At 42.9% G+C, this 21,565-nt stretch overlaps 2 protein-coding genes across 2 annotated transcripts in view; one reads left to right on the plus strand and one right to left on the minus strand.

Moving 5' to 3' along the window:
• The window catches only part of LOC146578293 (uncharacterized), a 44,107-nt gene that overhangs the window by 9,896 nt on the left and 12,646 nt on the right, over positions 1–21,565 (minus strand). The window lies entirely within an intron of this gene.
• LOC146578294 (E3 ubiquitin-protein ligase TRIM21-like) lies at positions 11,616–13,524 on the plus strand. Its single transcript, XM_085257901.1, has one exon. The coding sequence runs from the start codon at positions 11,655–11,657 to the stop codon at positions 13,353–13,355; it is 1,701 nt and encodes a 566-aa protein (XP_085114027.1). The 5' UTR covers positions 11,616–11,654; the 3' UTR covers positions 13,356–13,524.

Consider the following 21,565-nt stretch of genomic DNA (forward strand, 5'->3'; position numbering starts at 1 on the left):
ACCATCTTTATTTATAAAGCCCTTTAAAATAAAACCAGGGTTCACAAAATGCTGTACACGCCAGCAAAGAAATGTGTTTTAAGAAGAGTTTAAAACTCAGAAAGAGAAGAAGCCTGCCTAATGTGCAAGGGCAGATCGTTCCACAACTTTGGAGCTGCTACAGCCAAAGCAAATTAATGCTTACTAAGGGAGTGGGAAGGTGTATATGGCTGTTGCATCTCAGAGAGGTGGGGGCAGGCTATAAGAGATTTAAAAACAAATAGAGAACTTTAAGAAGGACCCTAAAATGTACAGGTAGTGTCATGGTCTCCGTGCCTGCCCGGCCGGCCCCACAAGGCTGCATGTGGTGTTTGGTTTTCTCTCTCTCTGCCTGGGCGGAGCTCACTGTGGGCTCCCGCCCTTGGCCCACACACCTGACAACAATCAGCTGTCATCACCTGGAGCACTATTTGAGGCTGGAACACAGATCCTCTCATCGCTGGATGATTGTACTACAGACGTTAGTGATTCTCCCAGCTCCTGTGAACCTGTGCTTGAGTATACCTATGATTCGTGATTTGTGAGTGACTTCCCTTTCCTCTGCTACAGACTTTCCTCCCCGGACCTCCCTGTCGTGTGAGCGTGTGTGAGTTTGGGCAAGAAGACGTGAGCGAGTGTGAGAGAGCTTCCCTGTGATTCCCTGGAGTTTGGATTTTCCTAGTGATGGCCAAATGAAGCTTTCTGAAGCTTGTATTGAAAAACGGTTCATTACTCGAAGCTTTTCAACTCAGTCCTCTCTGGTGACATCTGGTGGCCAAAAATATGAAGAGCAGCTTGAATCCACAAAATAAAACCAACTGCTTCATTATGATTGCTCACTCTACAGAGTGGAGTTTTGTCTGATATTGGGCTGCCGTTGTGTTGCTTTGAACGTGTATTTTTTGGTGGTTAAAAAAATGTGTTTTATTTGTTTAATAAATAATTTTGACCAGTAAACTCTCCTTAAACATGCACCATGGTGTGGTCTTTCTTTGCTTGTGACTTCTTGATGTTGGTAAATACAATAATTGAAAAATACCACGTTACATATATATACATATGATAATGTACAACACATTATGGAGTATGCTTCTGCTGTGAGGTCCTGCCTCCATGCACTTATGCAATTAACTGCTAGACGGGTGTATATATATATATATAAATAATATTATATTAGGGAAATTTTCCCAGACATATTTTTGACCTGGGGGTAGAACTGATTGTGAAATGGAAAAGGAAAATGCTTATGAAATTGCAAATGAAAAACATGATGCATTTAAGGTAACCCTTTTTCATTTTTATTTAAGAAGATAATTTGTTCTAATGTGCGATGGCCGAACCTGTTCCTTTTCGTGGAGATAATTTCTCCTGCCTTAAGGGAAATCCCTTCACGTGGAACAGAAGAGGCTGGAGTGCAGAGAAACTGGTAGAGATGCAGTTATACAGTCTACCTGGGCCCCACCAACTATCAGCTAAAGAGAATAAATAAATTTAATTGCTGCACATTTTGCAGACTAACATTTTCAGATTAATTTAACAATAAAATATATATTTTTACAACATTACATGTAAAGAGTCAAGTGGAAGTTTTTCTAAAGTTATTTAATGATATTTATATTATGGAAGCAGATGTTTGACATTTTACCTTTTTCCCGTTTTCAGATAAAATAAACACGCACAAAACAAAAGCAAACAGCCAGAACACAAAGCTGGAAAACCCACCCGATTGACAAAAATCAACTCAAAATTCTCCCACACAACAGAACCTCCTCTATTCCTCACTGGCTCCAAATCTCTCAGTGGAATGATCAGTGGTTCGCTATCTGTCACCATCAAAACACTCCACAAATCCCATGAATGATTCGCTTCCTTATAAACCATTGAATCAGACACCGAAGCAGTTAGGCTCTAAATGAAGCTTCGGACGTCACTGATCACGTGACTCTGGCCAAACGAATCAAGCTTCGACACAGTGCTTCTGAAGCAGTGTGTTGATTTTTTTGACACACGCACCGGAGCTTCAACTTCAAGCGGGCCATCACTAGATTTTCCCTTCACTGTATATATCGTGCACTGGTGCTGTAAATAAACTGTTTTTGGAGACTCTGCTCTTGAGTTCCTACTACCAGTTTGTGACAGGAAGCCAGTGAGTGAAATTAAAATGGGGGTAATGTGCTCAGACCTTTTTGTTCCAGTTAAAAGATGCGCTTCATAACCTGCAGACGCCTAACAGATGCATCACTAACCCCACTATAAAGTGCGTTACAATAATGGAGTCTAGAAAATTCCCACATGTGGGACTAATAAAGGTACATCTTATCTCATCTCTTATCTTAGATGTAACAAAGACATGGATTACTGTCTCAAAAAGCTGCTCTGATAAGATGGGCTTTATTTTTGCCAGTTGTCTCAAATGAAAAAAAGACAGATTTTACAACAGCTCTGACCTGGCTTTCAACTTCATCATCTGCCTCCATTTAAACTCCCAGGTTAGTGGTGATTGGTTTAACATACTGTGCCAGCAAACCAAGATCCATAGTAGTGGTCTCAGAAGTGCCACCAAAAACCATCACTTCTGTTTTCTGCTCATTAAAATGTAAAAAGTTCAAAGCCACCCAGGCCCTTATTTCATCAAGACATCTGAGCAGAGGGCCTACTGAGAAACCATTTATCTTTTAAGAGGGAAACAAATCTGGGAGTCATCGGCAAAACAGTAGAAAGAAATCCCATGTTTCTTGAAAATATACTCGGGTGGTATCAGATATAAGGAGAAAAGAAGCGGGCCTAAAACTGAACCCTGTGGAACCCCACATTGAAAAGAAGCAGCAGAGGATACAAACTCACCAAGTTTCACAGAGAAAATTTGGTCTGCCAATTAGGATCTGAACCACTGCAGTGCAGTACTCCTAACACCCACCACCTGCTCTAAACTGCACTAAAATCTTATGATCCACTGTATCAAAGGCAGCTGTTAAATCTAAAAGCACGATCATAACACAGTCATGTGATGCAGTTCCTAAAAAAATTATTAAAAACTCTTAAAAGGGCAGATTCTGTACTATGCAAAGCTTTAAAACCAGATTGAAAAACTTCCGAAATACAACATTCTTCTAAAAATGGATATTCATGGCTTGTAAACTACCTTTTCAAGAATTTTTGAGATAAAACTCAATTTGGAAATAGGTCTGTAATTTGCAGTAATTTCAGGATGTGAATTCCAGTAATACTGTAATATTTGCTGACACCTGAAGTTCATCCTTCTTCCGTTTACGTTCAGCTCTCTACACTTTCTTCTGGCTTCACAGGTGCCTTCATTCAGCCATGGTTCAGATATGGCTTTTACTTATCTAAGATTAAGGAATCCCAACAGCCACTTCATAAATGTATGGCACAGCATAGAAGAGCCACCTCCACAGGACAAGACTCAGCAGTCCATCTGCATCTAAAGGACAAAGGTCACTCTTTTGAGGATGCCAAAGTTCACAAGCCATCTATGTCCACTGTGAGCGACCATCTTTGAACAGAGGCGGTGGTTTACGACACCAACTCTCTGCCATCTATAATCCAGTTTTGAGATCCTTCCCAGAGGCCTTAATGCCCACTCACACCCTGGGCCATCTGACCTCAGGAAATCACATGATAGGGTGGCGTTAGGTTTTACAATGAACTCACCCAAAAACCTTGGCTGATTGTGACCCACACCCGTTTTCACACCATTGTCCCTCTTGGGGGGACACTCCCACAGGGCTTAAATCTGGGATTTTCCACGGTTCGACCCTAGAACTGAAGAAGCTTCTCAGATGAAACGTCTTCAAGAAACAGCTGTGAGGACAGAGCAACTCCTTGGTAAATAATGCACTTGATGGTGACTTATGAAGGTCCTTGCAGTCCAGTTGATCTTGCGCACTTCCAGGATCCCTGTGTGAGGCACAGAGTCATAGGCTTTCTTGTAGTAAATGCAGGTGGTGCAGATGTTGGTCAGTGTAGTTTTCCTTTGTGTGCCCCACTCACATATTAATCCTTATTCCTCTTTGTTGCTATGCCTAACAGGAACTTGAAGTACCGAGGTATTCGGGTGAGACCACTTGCTTCTTGGGATCCTTTGGCATCAGGGCTGTCTCCGGCCTCCACTACATAGCACTGAGACAGCACTTTTAAGGATTTTTAATGCTATTCTTTTAACTCTGGACTCTGGCAGCCCTGCTGCCCTTTTATTGTTGGACTTGTCAGCAGCTTTTGACACGGTCGACCATGACATCCTGTTATCACGGCTAGAATTTCATGCTGGCCTAAAAGGATCTGCCTTACAGTGGTTTCGGTCCTATCTGTCAGAAAGGTTTTTTTATGTCAGTATGGGCCCCCACAACTCCAAAATAGCCCCTCTTAAATACGGTGTACCTCAAGGCTCTATTTTGGGTCCTGCTCTGTTCGCACTCTATTTGTTGCCATTGGGCTCCATCTTCTCGTGGTACAGCATTTCATTTCATTGTTTTGCTGATGATTTGCAGATTTATCTACCTTTAAAAGCAGGGTCAGACCATCCCCAGCTCTTATTACGCTGCCTTGATGATGTCAAACAGTGGTTGTCATTAAATTTTTTAAAGCTAAATGAAAATAAAACTGAGGTTGTCATTTTTGGCAACTTTAATCATATCGACAGCACTCTGGGCTACTTTCCTCGTATTGTAAAACACATGTAAAAAACCTCGGTGTCTACATTGATGGTTCTTTTAAATTGAATAAGCAGGTGAGTGCAGTAGTTCAGTCCTGTTTTTTTTTAGTTAAGACAGCTAGCCAAGGTAAAGCCATACCTTCCGGCTAACGTCTTTGAGCGTGTTATTCGCCTTTTTCTTACTTGCAGATGAGACTACTGCAATTCATTTTATTATGGTCTAGATCAGGCCATCATCCATCATCTTCAGATGGTTCAAAATGCAGCTGCTCGCCTGCTAACTGGTACCAAACGGAGAGAGCATATAACCGCACTTTTAACTTCTTTACACTGGCTTCCTGTCTCCTACAGGATCCAATTTAAACTTTTACTTTTTGTTTTTCAGTCACTTAACGCCCGAGCCCCTCCTCACCTGTCTGAGCTCCTCTCTGCCTATGCTCCAGGAAAAACCACGAGGTCTAGCTCAAAACTAATGCTGTCCATCCCACGGACTAACCTCAAATCCCGTGGTGATAGATCCTTCTCTGTGGCAGGTCCCAGACTTTGGAATAGTCTCCCCTTAAATATTGGATCTGCACAAACACTTGAGCAATTTAAATCATTACTAAAGACACATTTCTATGCCCTGGCCTTTAACACACTATGACCCAAGCATTTTGGTCTTATTTGAATTAGTTTAGTTATTGTTTTAATTCTTTTACTGTCCTATTATTGTTTTTTATTGTTATTATTGTATTACATTGTTGCTTTTTAATACCATTTTTATATTGTTAAGCACTTTGTGTAGCATCGGCTGTTTGAAATGTGCTATATAAATAAATTTGACCTTGACCTTGACCTTAAGGTAGGAGCCAAAAGGGGTGTAGTTTGTGGGTGTGATCACCCGTGTGTACACCTGTGAGCATGGACGCGCTTGTTTTTAAAAGGTTCCTTCATGTAATGATCTGCTAGAGGGTGTGGGGGGGCCACAGCCCCGTCCTCCAGGGCATGAAGCAGGTATGGAGGAGATCAAAACTCCAGACATCCAGAGGCCCCCAGAACACAAGAGACCAAGGAAGACCCACAGAGGGGCAGCCGCGCCACTGTCCCAGAAAGAGCTGAGGAGAGTCTCAGATGAGGGCTCACTCAGCAGCTGCGGAGCAGAAGCCAGGGGGAGTTGCAGTGACGCGCCCGTGAGCTCCGCCGGCAGCCAGCTGTGCCTGAGTGACCGAGCCCCAGGCCGAGAGGCCGAGGGCACCCCACCCCCGAAGTGGCCCGAGCGAGCCCCAGGCTCCAGGCCCCGATAAGCACCCACCAAGGAGTGAGCCGGCGTGTACCTGGACGCCCATCCCCAGACACAAAGAACCACCAACGCACCGATGTCTGAGGGCGTCTGCCACCGGATATGAACTTTTTTCAAGACAGTGAATCTTGAAACCAGAGAAAAAATAGAGAATTTTAACTTGTTCCATTGGCAGATTTTTTTCACTTATTTCAAGCTAAAATATTTATTAGAATTCAAATTTAGACAGAAACAAAGTGAATAATGTTATTTTATTATCACGTTGATGCAGCACATGGTTCAGTTAGCTTTGTATAAACACGTGTTAGAAATGTTCTTCAATCAGCTCTTTTTACTCTCATTTCACAGCCAGTACTTTTTACTTTTACTTGAGTAAAGAAGTTGAATTAGTACTTGGAGTATTTTTAACAGTAGTACTTCTACTTCAGTACACACTGTGTGTACTTTTACCACCTGTGTCTGAGACCTCCTTCAGGGTCCACCTGAAGCTCTCAGTCTGCTGTGGAAAAAGGAAATCCAGGTGAGTTTCTCCTGATCACCTGAGGCCGTCATTACTGTGTGAACCCACACACCACTCCTCACTCCTCCCACCCGCTGCACACAGTCACTGAGTACAGACCGGCTGATTCCTGTAAAGGGAGAGGCAGGAAGAGGCGGAGCAACACCTGAAAAACAAGAAGCTCAACATCATTTTGCAGAAGTGAAAGTGTGAGAGAGCAGCAGCAGAGCTGCAGTCGAGTCCTGTTTGTCTCTAAAGGAAGATTCACTGGAGTCCATCAGGTTCCTCTCAGCAACAGTGGTGAGTGCAGCTGATCACACTTCCTGCTTCTACACAAATCTTCACTCTGTTCACTTCATCAGGGTCTAGAGCGCCACCTCATTTCTCCATGGTGCCACTTAGGCTACGTCCACACTCGCCCGGATAGATTTGAAAACAGCGCTCCGCGTCCACACTAGTGTTTTCAGTCGTTTTCACAGAGTTGTGCGTCCACATTAAGACGGCTGAAAACGCTTACGTTCCAGTCCTGCGCATGCGTGAAACGCAAGACGATTCGACCGGTCTCATTTCTGTCTGCTGCTTATTCACTTTCCGGCTGTTTGAAACGTCGCGGCAAAAGGTGGAGGAAAAGCACCGAGTTTTAAAATGGACTAACAATGAGGTGGAGTTGTTGCTGCGAGTAACACAAAAGTACAAAGTTGCAAAAGCGAGAGAGAAATAAAGAATTTGAAGAAAAGCTCTGTGGAGCATGTGCAGACTGATATTCATCTTTAATAGGACTGTCAAAACTGCTGCTGTATAATGCTCTCCACTATCTTTGTTTAATTGGTCACATGCCTGCATCACATGACTAACATGCATCATTGTTTTAGAAAGTCTCTGTTTTCACTGTTCACTGTGACACAAACGCACCGTCTCCAAATTATTTACTTTCAGGCTGTTTGAATCGTCGCAGCAGAGGTGAGCAGCGTGATAGGAGTGGATGTAGCTGTGGGTAATGAGAAAAGATGAAAAGAACGATTGATAACTTTTTCGTTAAGGCCGGTGCTCTGACACGGAGCCATCAACCTCTCAGTGTCTAACACTGGTCTGCAGACGGCATCAGATAATGAGCCACATTAGATGGACTCTGAGCCCACTGACAGTAAAAGGGTGAAGTGTAGACATTTGGAAGAGAGCGGCCTGACCAGTTTCTCTGACTATGATACTGTAAAGCTGACAACATGATGCATTTACTGTGGTGAGTGTGCAAAGACCATGGCAGGTGTTGTGCCGAGGTAGGGATCCCCAACAGGATCTGTTTCCCTGCGTCAGGAACATCGGCTGGGCAGGGAAAGCGGACCCAACGCACTCCGCCTCCATCACGACCAACTAGACGTGGAAGGAGTGATGTTTTAGTGACAACATGAAAGATGAGTGTGACCGTTCAGTTTGTGGGTTACAACAGAAAATGATACATTTATTGTTCTCGTGTGTTATCGGACGGGATCATTTTAACAAACCGAGGACATTTTCCTGATAATTATCTGTATCCTCCTGTAACTTTACTGTTTAAAGAGCTAAAACCTCCAACATTTCAGGATCAATAAGTCCTTATAAGACGTGTTTGTGAGCTAAAAATCAAGAATGTGGGATACTGTTTGTCTGTGTCAGCCAAACAACTTCACATCTTTGTAACGACTGTTAAAAAGATGTTCATCCTGTTGATCCTGTTCATCTGGACGCTGCACTGTACAGCAGACACGACGTTGTTCAGTTTGTGTTTCAGATGAACCAGTTTGTGTCTGAATGTGTTGCTGGGTCTCCACCAGTTACTCTGACAACTGAAGGTTCAAGATTTTTATTTTGACATTTGCACACAGGACCAACAGTCCATGCACAGTGGAATACTTGTGCAGAGCTTTCCAAGTCAAATCACACTTTAACAATATAAAGACAGAAAAAGCAGGAGGATAGAAATGAAGTCCGGAGTAGGGTAGTCGTACTATTTTCTTTTTTTTTTCTTAAATTTTTTTTTATTTTTGCATTTAAATTAAACATAACATGCTTATACAAAATCAACCAAGAACAATTACTGTTTTTAACATTTGTGAACTTATGAGCATGAAAGGAGAAAGGAGAAAGAAAAAAAAAGAAAGGAAAAAAGAAGAAAAAGAAAAGGAAGAAAAAAAAACTATTTCAACAATTATACATCCTAATCAAACAGGTTTTATTCCTGGTAGATGGTCATTTAATAATGTCCGTTTATTATTAAATACAATTAATTTAGGTTATGGAAAAGAGGTTAAAACAGCAGTACTTTCTCTGGACGCTCAAAAAGCATTTGATCAGATTGAATGGGCTTATATATTTGAGACTCTAAAACAATTTGGCTTTGGGGAGTACTTTAGGGATTGGATTAAAATGATTTATCTGTGTCCGGTGTCCTGTATTCTCACTAATGCAGATAAATCCTCTCCCTTTCAATTACAACGCGGGGTGAGACAGGGGGATCCCCTCTCACCGCTTCTTTTTGATATAGCCCTGGAGCCCCTAGCCATTAACATAAGAAACCACCCAGGTATACAGGGAGTTAAATTTGGGAATGTGGAAAGTCTTGTTAACATTTATGCAGATGACTTACTGATCTGCCTTTCCAAACCAGAAATCTCATTCCCTAATCTTTTAAATTGTATTAAACACTTTGGGAAATTATCAGGATATATGATCAATTGGGATAAATCTGAATTTATGCCAATAACAGATAATCTATGCCCAAAGTTCCTCAGCTCACTCCCATTCAAATTAGTAACTACGTCTTTTACCTATCTTGGTCTTAAGATCTCTAAAAATCCCAAACTCCTTTATAAATTGAATTTCCTGGAAATGCTGGATAAGTTCAAAGATGATATTAGAAAATGGAAGCTGCTTCCTCTGTCTCTGATCGGTCGAATAAATCCAGTTAGAATGGTGTCTTTGCCACGATTTTTATATCTTTTTCAAAACCTTCCTATTCACTTGCCACTTAAATTTTTTAAGCAGCTTGATTCATTGATTCACTCATTCATTTGGGCAGGAAAACCCCCTCGGATATCCATGGCTCATCTTCAAAAAAACACTTCCTGCGGGGGGTTAGGTCTCCCTGTGTTTAGACATTATTATTGGGCAGCAAATTCAAGAGCTCTATTGCACTGGCAGTGGGGCTCGCCTATTGATTATTGTCATGACAAGCTTCCGATCTGGCTCCAGGTAGAGGCAGCAACAGTATCTGAAGCCTCATTACCGGTCTTATTGTTTTCTAACACGGGTTCTTTTAACAATTCGCTCAGTCGTAATTTTGTTGTTAAACACTCCTTAAAGATATTAAGTCAAATTAGGAAATCTCTCAAACAACCTGATTTTTCAGTAGGAATGCCAATAATACATAACTACTTGTTTAAACCAGGTAAAATGGATAGGGTGTTTTTAGAATGGGGGGAAAAGGGATTGAAATACATTGAGGACTTATATACAGATGACAAATTTATGTCCTTCCTTCAACTTCAAGAAAAGTTTCAATTACCTCAATCACATTTTTTTCGTTATCTTCAAATAAGGAATTTTGTTCAACAAAACTTTTCAGACTTTCCACTGAAGCCACGAAGTTATACTTACTTTGATATAATTCGGAAAGCAGATTTTAAACATTTGATATCTCAGTTTGTTAAGTGCTTTACAATCCCAGTTGATTCCGACCGAATTAAGAAAACATGGGCTGAAGACCTCGGGGTCCCTCTGTCTGAAGACCAATGGTCAAATTGTTTGTCCAATATTCAGAAAGGCTCAATAAATGCCAGATATAAACTAATCCAGTTTAAAGTCATTCATAGACTACACTTTTCTAAACTTAAACTTAACCGGATCTATAATTCTGTATCCCCCTTATGTGACAGATGTAAAGTCGGTGAAGGTTCCCTTGCACATTTATTTTGGCATTGCCCTGTTTTGAATGCTTTTTGGAGCCAGATTTTTTATGTGGTTTTCAAACCAATTTAGGAAAAAAGTACCACGTGATGGTACATTGGCTATACTTGGATCATTTGCATCAGTCGAATCTTTTTCCTTTTCACAAAAACAGATAATTACAATGGGTATGCTGGCTGCAAAGAAACTTATTCTTTTACAGTGGCGGTCTTCTTCGGCCCCGTGTTTTAACAGGTGGCTTAATGAGATGGTGTCTGTGGCCAGGGTGGAGCAGATAAGATTTGATAGAGAGGGGAAACTGGCGAGTTTTTGTATGATTTGGCAACAATTTCTAGAATTCTTAAAAAAATAACTGATCATAATTCATGCCTCACACTCCGCGTGAATTATTTTATTTGTACTATTTTCTATATACAAAGAAAAAGAAGAAAATGTACAGAGAGTGTGTAGTTCTCTACCTCTTATCGCACTCACAGTGTTGCACATTTGTTCCACAGATCTGTTTCACAAGTCTGTTGTGAGTGTATTGCCCGATGGTCAGTGAACCGCTGATACATTCAAAGTGAGGTTAAGTAGTGCTGTGTTATTTTAAGTGTTCAGTGTGTTTTTGTTTGCCGTCAGTCTGACAGTTGTGGGGAAGAAGCTGTTGAAGAATCGTGTTCTGTGTGTGATGCTGCTGTCCGCTCTGTTGTGTCTGAGATTGTATGTGCAGCTTTGTATGTGCAGGTCCATGGATGCAAGTGTTGTTCCCATAATCCTCTCTGCAGACTTTATGACTCTGCAGAGCCTTCCTCTCTGTCTGTGTAGTGTTTCCATACCAGACAGTGATGCCTGCGGTGAGGATGCTGTCTATCAGTCCTCTGCAGGCCTGGGTGAGAGGGTGGTGGTTCATGCCAGCTTTCCTGAGCAGCCGAATGAAATAAAGCCTTTGCTGGGCTTTTTTCACAGTTGCTGTAGTGTTGAGAGTCCAGCTCAGGTCTGATGTAACCTGCAGTCCCAGGAATCTGTGGCTGTTTGCCGTCTCCACCTCCGTCCCTTTGACGATAAGAGGTTGCAGGGGAGGGAGTTCTTCCAAAAGTGCAGTATTCATTCCTTGGTCCGTGTTGAGGATGAGGTGAAGAAGCTTCTGTGATGAAAAGAAACTTAAAGAAGTCCAGACGCTTTTCTCTCCAAGCTCCTCAGACTACTGACGCTTGTTTCTCTCTTTGTAAAAATGAAATTTAAAGTGAATTTTGAATCAAATGTTTCTCTTCTTTCTCCCTCAGAGTGCAGACATGTCTGCTGCCAGCAATCTGCGATCTGAAGATCAGTTTCTGTGCTCCATCTGTCTGGATGTGTTCACTGATCCAGTCTCTACACCATGTGGACACAACTTCTGCAAAATCTGCATCAGTCAGCACTGGGACATGAATGTCATCTGTCAGTGTCCCATGTGTAAAGAGACTTTCTACACTCGACCTCAGCTGAAGATCAACACCTTCATCTCTGAGATGGTTGCTCAGTTCAGACGTGAAGCTCAGCAGAAAGCCAGCAGCAGCAGCTCAGAGCAACAAGCTGCCAAACCAGGAGAAGTTCCCTGTGACGTCTGCACTGGAACCAGACTGAAGGCCCTGAAGTCCTGCCTGGTGTGTCAGACCTCCTACTGTCACACTCACCTGGAGCCTCATCTGACACTGAAAGGCCTGAAAAGACATCAGCTGATTGACGCTGTGGAGAACCTGGAAGGCAGGATGTGCACGAAGCACGATAACCTTCTGCAGCTGTTCTGTAAGACCGACCAGACATGTGTCTGCATGCTCTGCTCTGTTTTAGAGCACAAGAACCACGAGTTTGTTCCTCTGAGAGAAGAATATGAAGGAAAGAAGGCAGAGCTGGAGAAGACAGAGGCTGAGATTCAGCAGATGATCCAGAAGAGACGACTGAAGATTCAGGAGATCACAGAGTCGGTGAAGATGAGTAAAGATGCTGCAGACAGACAGAAAGCAGAAGGTGTTCAGGTCCTCACGGCTCTGATGGAGTCTGTTGAGAGACGCCTGAAGGAGCTCATGAAGGAGATCGAAGACAAACAGGAAGCTACAGAGAAACAGGCTGAAGGTCTCATCAAAGATCTGGAACAGGAAATCTCTGAGCTGATGGAGAGAAGCTCTGAGGTGGAGCAGCTCTCACGCTCTGAAGACCACCTCCACCTCCTCCAAAGCTTCTCCTCCCTGAAAGCTCCACCCAGCAAGGACTGGACAGAGGTCAGAGTCCGTCCACCATCATATGAGGGGACTGTGGGGAGAGCTGTGGCTCAGCTGGAGGAGACAGTCTGGAAACCCATGAAGAAGAAGCTGTTTGAGGCTGAGCTGCAGAGGGTGCAGCAGCATGAGGTGGATGTGACTCTGGATCCTGATACAGCTCATCCTAATCTCATCCTGTCTGATGATGGAAAACAAGTTTATCATAGTGATGTGTGGAAGAATCTTCCAGACAACCCAGAGAGATTTTCTCACTGTGTTTGTGTTTTAGGAGAGCAGAGTTTCTCTTCAGGCAGATTTTACTTTGAGGTTCAGGTTAAAGGAAAGACTAAATGGGATTTAGGAGTGGCCACAGAGTCGATCAACAGGAAGGGACAAATCACAGCGAGTCCTCAGGGTGGTTTCTGGACTGTGTGGCTGAGAAATGGAAATGAGTACGAAGCTAATGCTGGTCCTCCAGTCCCCCTCTGTCTTCATCCTGGTCCTGAGAAGGTGGGGGTGTTTGTGGATTATGAGGAGGGTCTGGTCTCCTTTTATGATGTAGGTGCTGCAGCTCTGATCTACTCCTTTACTGGCTGCTCCTTCACTCACAAACTCCACCCATTCTTCAGTCCCTGTATGAATGATGGAGGTAAAAACTCTGCACCTCTGATCATCTGTCCTGTCAATCAAACTGATCAACGACTGATTTTATTGGATGAATGATTGATTTTTCTTGAAGGGAACAAATGAACATATTGAGTGTAAATCTTCTACAGTCTCCATGTTTCTATAGAATCTGATCATCAGGACTCTGATTCACACTTTGATTCTCATGGAGTTTGATTTGAACAGAAGAAAAGTTGAATCAGGAAATGTTCCCACTGATGGAGACTCGAGCTGAAGAGCAAATATCAGAGAACAAATGTCCAAAAGCTTCATTTCCAATAAAGTTTGTTCAATGCTTTGAGTGAATCCAGACTCATGTGTGGCTGTTATACGGAGCATCAGAGTCCAGCTGAGTTATGTTGGATACAAACTGCTTATTTTGGCTCTGTGAGGAGTTTTGTTCACTGAAAACTGATGAGACGGATAATATTCAAAGAACTCTGTAGAGATTCATGCATCCATGTTCTCCACCTGCAGGTGTGGAGGAGAAAGGTGGAGCACAGACTGCTGCATCCTTCCAGTCACATCATTTTGATGATTATATTTGCATGTTGTGATGATTTGGGTTAAAGACAAACAGAGTTGAACGGCTGCAGTCACAGCATGAAGACGATGCTGAAGCTGAGCTGTCAGTGAACATGTTTCACTGTGATTTGATTTGAAGAATAGAAAGTGTGTGTGGCTGCTGACAGCTGCAGTCTCTGCTAGTCTGCATAACACACACACAACTTTCCCCCTGAGGCAACGATGCAGCAACAACACAACAGCTGCAGACACACACACACACACACACACACACACACACACACACACACACACACACACACACACACACACACACACACTGTTAAAGAACACTTTACTGTTTAAGGCAGAATTCCTCAGTAACAATGATTTGAGTCTACTGTGTCTACTGTGGTTTCCAACATACAATCTACTGAAACATGTTTTTCTTTCTGCCGTACAAACTATTTGATCACAACATCTTTGCTTTTTTCCTCCAATCGTTTATTCTGATTATTTTATTTAGTTTAACTAAGAAAAGCTTAAAATTTAACTCTTAACCTGATTTAAACGTTTAATTTCTCATTAACTCAGACTTTTAATTTATTTCCTTGTTTAATGTATTATTTCTTTATCCTTGTTTAAGTTTTGCCGATCCTTTCTGTGTAACCTGTTTAATCTGACCTTTGACCTTTTAATTTTAACTTAACAGTACTCTTGTTTTGACCTTTGACCTCTTTATTCCTTATAACCAAAAAAACCCTTTTATCTGATATTTTCACCTTATTGATTGATTATATATATCTATTATATTTTCTCACCTTACCTTATTTTGACCTTTGACCTATGTCCTTGTTAGCCTTGATCTTCCTTCATCAAACGTGAAATTTCTTTCACCTTTGAACTTAAAGCTTAAATCAAACCTTTGTTAAAAAGCTTCTTACCAACTTGTAATTCCAACTTTCTGCATTAAACACGTATCTTATCATACACTCAACAAAAATATAAACGCAACACTTTTGTTACTGCTCCCATTCCCCATGGGATGGACGTAGAGACCTAAAATTCATTCCAGATACACAATATAACCATCCCTCCCAAACAGTGGTCACAAATCAGTCCAAATGTGTGGTAGTGGGCACATCTGCTATATTGAGATAATCCATCCCACCTCACAGGTGTGCCACATCAGGATGCTGATCTGACATCATGAGTAGTGCACAGGTGTACCTCAGACTGCCCACAACAAAAGGCCACCCTGGAATGTGCAGTTTTGTCTCACAGCAAAATGCCACAGATGCCACAAGCAATGAGGGAGCGTGCAATTGGCATGCTGACAGCAGGAATGTCAACCAGATCTGTCGCCCGTGCATTGAATGTTCATTTCTCAACCATAAGCCGTCTCCACAGGCGTTTCAGAGAATATGGCAGCACATCCAACCGGCCTCACAACCGCAGACCTCGTGTAACCACACCAGCCCAGGACCTCCACATCCAGCAGGTTCACCTCCAAGATCGTCTGAGACCAGCCACCCAGACAGCTGCTGGAACAATTGGTTTGCACAACCAAACAATTTCTGCACAAACTGTCAGAAACCATCTCAGGGACGCTCAACTGCATGCCCGTCGTCCTCATCGGGGTCTTGACCTGACTCCAGCTCGTCGCCGTAACAGACTTGTGTGGGCAAATGCTCACATTCGATGGCGTCTGGCACGTTGGAGAGGTGTGCGCTTCACGGATGAATCATGGTTCACATTGTTCAGGGCAGATGGCAGCTGAGAATGTCCCAGTTCTTGCATGGCCAGCATACTCACCGGACATGTCACCCATTGAGCATGTTCGGGATGTGCTTGACCGGCGTATACGACAGCGTGTACCAGTTCCCACGAATATCCAACAACCTCGCACAGCCATTGAAGTGGAGTGGACCAACATTCCACAGGCCACAATTGACAATCTGATAGACTCCATGCGACGATGTGTTGCACTGCATGAGGCAAATGGTGGTCACACCAGATACTGACCGGTTCTGGGTCCCCAGACCCCCAATAGCGCAAAAAACTGCACATTCCAGGGTGGCCTTTTGTTGTGGGCAGTCTGAGGTACACCTGTGCACTACTCATGATGTCAGATCAGCATCCTGATGTGGCACACCTGTGAGGTGGGATGGATTATCTCAATATAGCAGATGTGCCCACTACCACACATTTGGACTGATTTGTGACCACTGTTTGGGAGGGATGGTTATATTGTGTATCTGGAATGAATTTTAGGTCTCTACGTCCATCCCATGGGGAATGGGAGCAGTAACAAAGGTGTTGTGTTTATATTTTTGTTGAGTGTATATAGCTTTCACTGAGAAGCACAGTCTCAGCCCTGCCTCCTGATCCTCTGCCTCCACCCCTGTATTCCTCCAGGACACACCCTCCTTCTGCTCCACCCTGATCACCATGGAGACACAGGGCCAGGGGTTGCCGGAGTCTGCTTCTTCTTCTTCTCTTCTCCTCCTCTTACTCCCAGCAGTCTCTTCTTCTTCTTCCACTGTCTGCTTCCTGGCAGTGACATCCCCTCCTGGCTCCTCCCCCTTGTGTCTCAAGTGTGTCTCCATGGCAACAGATGGACTCAGGCTGTGCAGGTGGTCCAGAGAGAACTGCAGGTAAACCCTGTGAATTGAACCCAGCTTTATTTAACTTGTAATGTTTACAACCAGGAAGGAAGCTCACATCCTGAACCAATCAGACGCCCTCTTACATCACAGAGAATGGACCAATGAGCAGTCAGCATGCTGCAGGTTGTGTGTGTGTGTACCTGCAGTGTTTGTGTGTGATGAACCTGTCCTGATCCAGGTGTTGGTAGGAGGGGAAATCTGATTGGAGAAATCTCTCTGTCACCATGGTGAACTGCACCACACCCACCAGACAACCTGCAGCACACACACACATTAAAGAATAAAGTATGTATATGTATAAACAATGTATGTGCAGCCTGCTCCTATCAGACTTTATCAGACGATGATGGTAATGATGATGATAAAATGTTAATTTAAAATGTTTAAATAACATAACAAATACAACAAAATGTTTATTTCCAAGGTGATGGCTGTACAATTAAACTGGTTCCATTTAAACATCAAGGTTTGGTTTTGTGTTATTATTAATCATTAATTCCATCATGGTTTATCATTTTGATTCATGATTCTGTGTTTCTAGCTCTCTAGTTCTTGTTTTGTGATTTCTAGTCACTGCCAGTTCAGATAGAGGGAGAGGAGGTCAACACATACAAGTACCTCGGGCTGTGGGTGGACAACAAACTGGACTGGTCATGCAACACAGAGCACCTGTATAAAAAAGCCCAAAGCCGACTGTACTTCCTCAGGAGGCTGAGGTCTTTCAACATCTGCAGGAAGCTCCTGAGGATGTTTTACCAGTCAGTGGTTGCAGGAGTCCTTTTCTATGCTGTGGTGTGCTGGGGGAGCAGCACAGCAAAGAAGGACTCATCCAGACTGGAGAAACTAATCAGGAAGGCTGGCTCTGTGGTCGGCATGAAGCTGGACACTCTGGTGACAGTGGCAGAGAAAAGGACACTAAAGAAACTGCTGGACATTATGAACAATGCTGGGCATCCTCTGCACACGGTCGTAAACAATCAGAGGAGCCTATTCAGCGACAGGCTGCTTCTCCCAAAGTCAAAAACCAACAGACTTAAAAACTCCTTTGTCCCACACGCCATCAGACTGTTTAACTCCTCTCTGGAGGGGAGAGGGAGGGGAGACAGGAGGACAAGAGAGGGGGGAACAACTGAGTTGTAGGGGCTTTTCTACACGGTGCAATATTTGCAATATTTGTTTTTTTTTGTTTTGTCTTTTTTTCTTATATTTGACTGTGCAATAACCACTGTGCAATATACTCACTCAAATGAGCAATCCTATTTATCCATATTGTATATTCTGTATCTATATGTGTATATATGGTGTATTTATGCTTATATCCTTACTCTCATTCCCCTTAATGTATCTGTAACATGCAACTTCTTTCGGTGCTTTGCTACTGGAAACTGAATTTCCTGGAGGAACCCACCCGAGGGATTAATAAAGTTTCATCTAATCTAATCTAATCTAATCTAATCTATTTGGGTTTTCTTCCTGCAGCCCTCATGTTTACTCAAGGTTTAGTTCTGTCTTCATGCCGATTTTCTTGTTCAGTCGTGTCTCATGTTGCAGTTTGTCAATCCTGTCCCTGTGCTCTGTGTTCCCTCTGTTCAGTATCAAGTCTGTGCCTCATGTGTTTCCTGTTTTATTTTGATAGTCCCTGTCCTGTGTGCAGTGTGCTTGGTTTTGCTTCCCTTCTGTCATTAGGCCTGATTTGTCCCAGATGTGTTACCACCTATTCCCCATCTTCTCGTAGTCCTGCTTGTGTATTTAAGCCCTGTGTTTCTCTGTTAGTTGTTGTGTTGTACCCTCACTGTACTGTGTTTTGTTTTCTATGTGCTTCTGGTAATGTTCTGGTTCACTCTTTCCTGGTTTGATTTTCTAGTTTCCCGGGTTTCTAGTTTGGGCTTAAGTTTTGAGTTTCTAGTTTTGTTTTCTTCTATTTCTATTTGAATGTTCTCCAGCAATAAAGCTGCCACTTTAGTTAATCATTCTGTCTCTGGGTCCTGCGTTTGGGTCCTACATCCTGCCTGCCACCTCAACACCTTTAATTTTACAGCTTCTTAGTTATTATAAAGTGCTGCAACTCATAATGTTTTCTAAGATAGTAAAACCAGATTTAAACCGACTACTTCTACAAAGATGGAGCTAAAGTGATGATATACATTTAGTGTTTGGACTTGGACACATACAGTCTGTTTTTCCTTATAACTACATGTGAGTTCAATTAACATTTTGTGGGAAAAGGGAATTTGTTTTTTAAAAGGATTATAGATTCGGAGCTGAATTACCCAACGGAACATCTCATTCACTGACGTTTGCTGGAGAAGCTGCTCTGCCTCTTTGTGATGGAGCAGCAGCGTGACGTACTGAAGACTGTTAACGGGGAAGTGCTGAAGCTGAAGGCGTCTCTCTGCTGCTCAGACTGACGTTCAGTCGTCATCCAGACAACATGAAGACTGCACCGGTCTCTCTGCTCCTCGGTGAGTCAAACACTAAAATCATCGATTTATTTATCACAGCTCCAACAAACAATATGGCAGGAAAACAACCTTTCAGCAGTTACAAGCTTGCAGCTACTGACTTTAAAGTTCATGTAAAAATTCTGAAAAGTTTCGTCAAGGCGAGAGGAACAGTTCATTCTCCTTCTTATGTCTTTGTGGTTTCATTTGATTGGTGGCTGTGAAGTTGGGCAGGAACCAAGAAGTGATGTTAATGTTGAATAATGGAGCTCACAGTTTTAACTGAAATGTATGAAGAGTGATAGAAAATGGTTTCAAACATGCATGATGAAAGTTTTTCGGTTTAAATCGATCTCATCATCACTGCAAACCTCTCAGAGGTTCAGACTCTCAGCAGTTTAACCTGGAATCCTGCAGGAAAGTCACCATATAGTCTGGACTAAGTCAGCGATTAAACTTTCTGCCCAGCTAAGTGTCAGTAACATGAAGACCAAAAGAACAAAAGAGACTTGACCTCTTTTCATCAAACATCTCTTCAGTCAGGAAACCACAGCCTCTGACTGCATGAAGCACAGGGTCCTCTGACTGCGTCCCCTCTTTTATCTAGTCTTCACTTCCTCTATTCACAGCCAATTTTCCATTAAGAGGACTGAGTGTATTCAAACAACCACAGACGGTTTTGACTGTTAAAGTTCCCATTCCCGTTGACATGATGACCTTTAAACAGCAGCAGTGTGGGACTGAAACAGGCCGCAAATGAAAATGAAAACTGTGCTTTTGAAGGGTGGCTTCTTAGTCCCACACTTTCTTCTCTGCACATGAATGAAAGCTCATCCATGCACAGTTCCCTCTCCATGGTTTATAATGCTGTGCACTGTGATGTTTACCGTTGATTGCCATCTGAATAAAAAATGTATAGAAAACAGGAAAAGACAGGCTAACCTGCGTTGCTGTCTCGGTGGTATTTTAGAACTTCCTGTTCCTGTTACAGTGCACGGTGGTGTTTGTGTAGTTTAATCTGCGTGGCTCACAGATCTGGCAAAAATACAGACCTTCCATAATTAAGTAGAAGTACAAATACTACTGTTCAAAAATACTCCAGTAAAAGATGAAGTACTGATTCAACTTATTAACTCAAGTAAAAGTAAAAAAAAAAGTACAGACTATGAAATGTACTCAAAGTAAGAACGTACAAAGTAGTAGCAGTAAAACCCTGGCTGATTGTGACCCACATCCATTACCACACCTTGGCTCATGTGATTAGGTAGAGGATCATCAGGGGGTCCATTGTCCCTCTCAGTGGGAAACTCCCACAGAGCTTAAATGTGGGTCTCTTCACCGTTTGATCCTAGAACTGAAGAAGCTTCTCAGATGAGAGGTGAAACGTCTTCAAGCAACTCAAAGAAGTCCAGACGCTTTTCTTTCCAAGCTCCTTGGGTTGTGGCAGATACTTCAGGAGATTAAAAAGTTTCCTGAGAGAAAAAAAAAACTGTGCAGCCTCAGTCTTTCTTTAAATGACCTCTGACCTCCTGTTGCAGGTGTGTGTGTGCTGCTGCTGTCTGCACTGACTGTTTGTGCAGGTGAGTAGATGAAGTGCACCATGGTCCAGGACAAACACTGAGTGTAAACACTGATAGAAACTGTCCGTCTGTCCTCCAGTCTCTCTGAGCGTCAGTCCAAACCTTCAGCAGTTCTTCACAGCAGCCTCAGTGTCTCTGACATGTGAAGGTCAGCTGGGCTCTGATGGATGGACGGTGAAGAGGGACACAGGAAGTGGGACTGAGTCATGTGGAGCAGGGGGGCGGGGCTTTGGGAGGTTCAATGGTTCATCCTGTTTGTTTGATGAGTTCAAGCCAATCAGTGGAGTTTACTGGTGTGAAGGTGAAGCTGGAGAGAAGAGTGAAGAAGTCAACATCACTGTATCAGGTAATGAAGTCATTCATTTCATCAGACTAACAGCAGACTGTTGTACCACCTCTACATCACTCTGTGGGTCTTTTCCTCAGATAAACATGTGATCCTGTGAGGACAGGAAGTGATGTCACTCTACGCTGTAAAAAGAAAACTGGTGGCACAGCTGCAGCTTATTTCTACTGTAATGGACGTCCTGTTGGACCTAAATCAGAGAAAAACATCACCATTAACGTGCAGCAGTCTGATGAAGGTCTCTACTGGTGTTCTACTGATGAGTTTGGATTATCTCCTCAGAGCTTTCTGAGGGTCAGAGGTCAGAACACTGACATCACTTCCTGTTTAAAGCCAATCTGCTGAGCTGATGATAAACTGACTGAACCAGCTTCCTCATCTCTCCTGCAGGTTCTGTGACACCAATCTCTATTGCAACAACAGAAAGAGCAACAACAACAACAACAACCATCACCACCATCACCACTCATATCTCCCATCCTCCTCCTCCTTCCTCCTCCTCCTCCGTTGCAGTCATGGCAGCTGTAGTTTTTCTGTGTCTCCTGGATCTGATTCTGGTTGTAGTTCTGCTGACAGGGTGGAGACAAACAGGTATGAAGTGTGTCAACGTCTTCAGAGCTTGTGATGAAACATTGCAATAACACCAAAACACTTCTTTATCTCATCCTGTAACATATGATATTGAAATGTCTGCTTTTATATTTGTGTCTCATTGTGTGATTCAAGG

Source organism: Mchenga conophoros, linkage group LG3, assembly GCF_057382185.1.
Source record: "Mchenga conophoros isolate Kocher_MC1m ecotype Shallow Benthic linkage group LG3, M_conophoros_male_GT1.1, whole genome shotgun sequence".
Lineage (NCBI taxonomy): Eukaryota > Metazoa > Chordata > Actinopteri > Cichliformes > Cichlidae > Mchenga > Mchenga conophoros.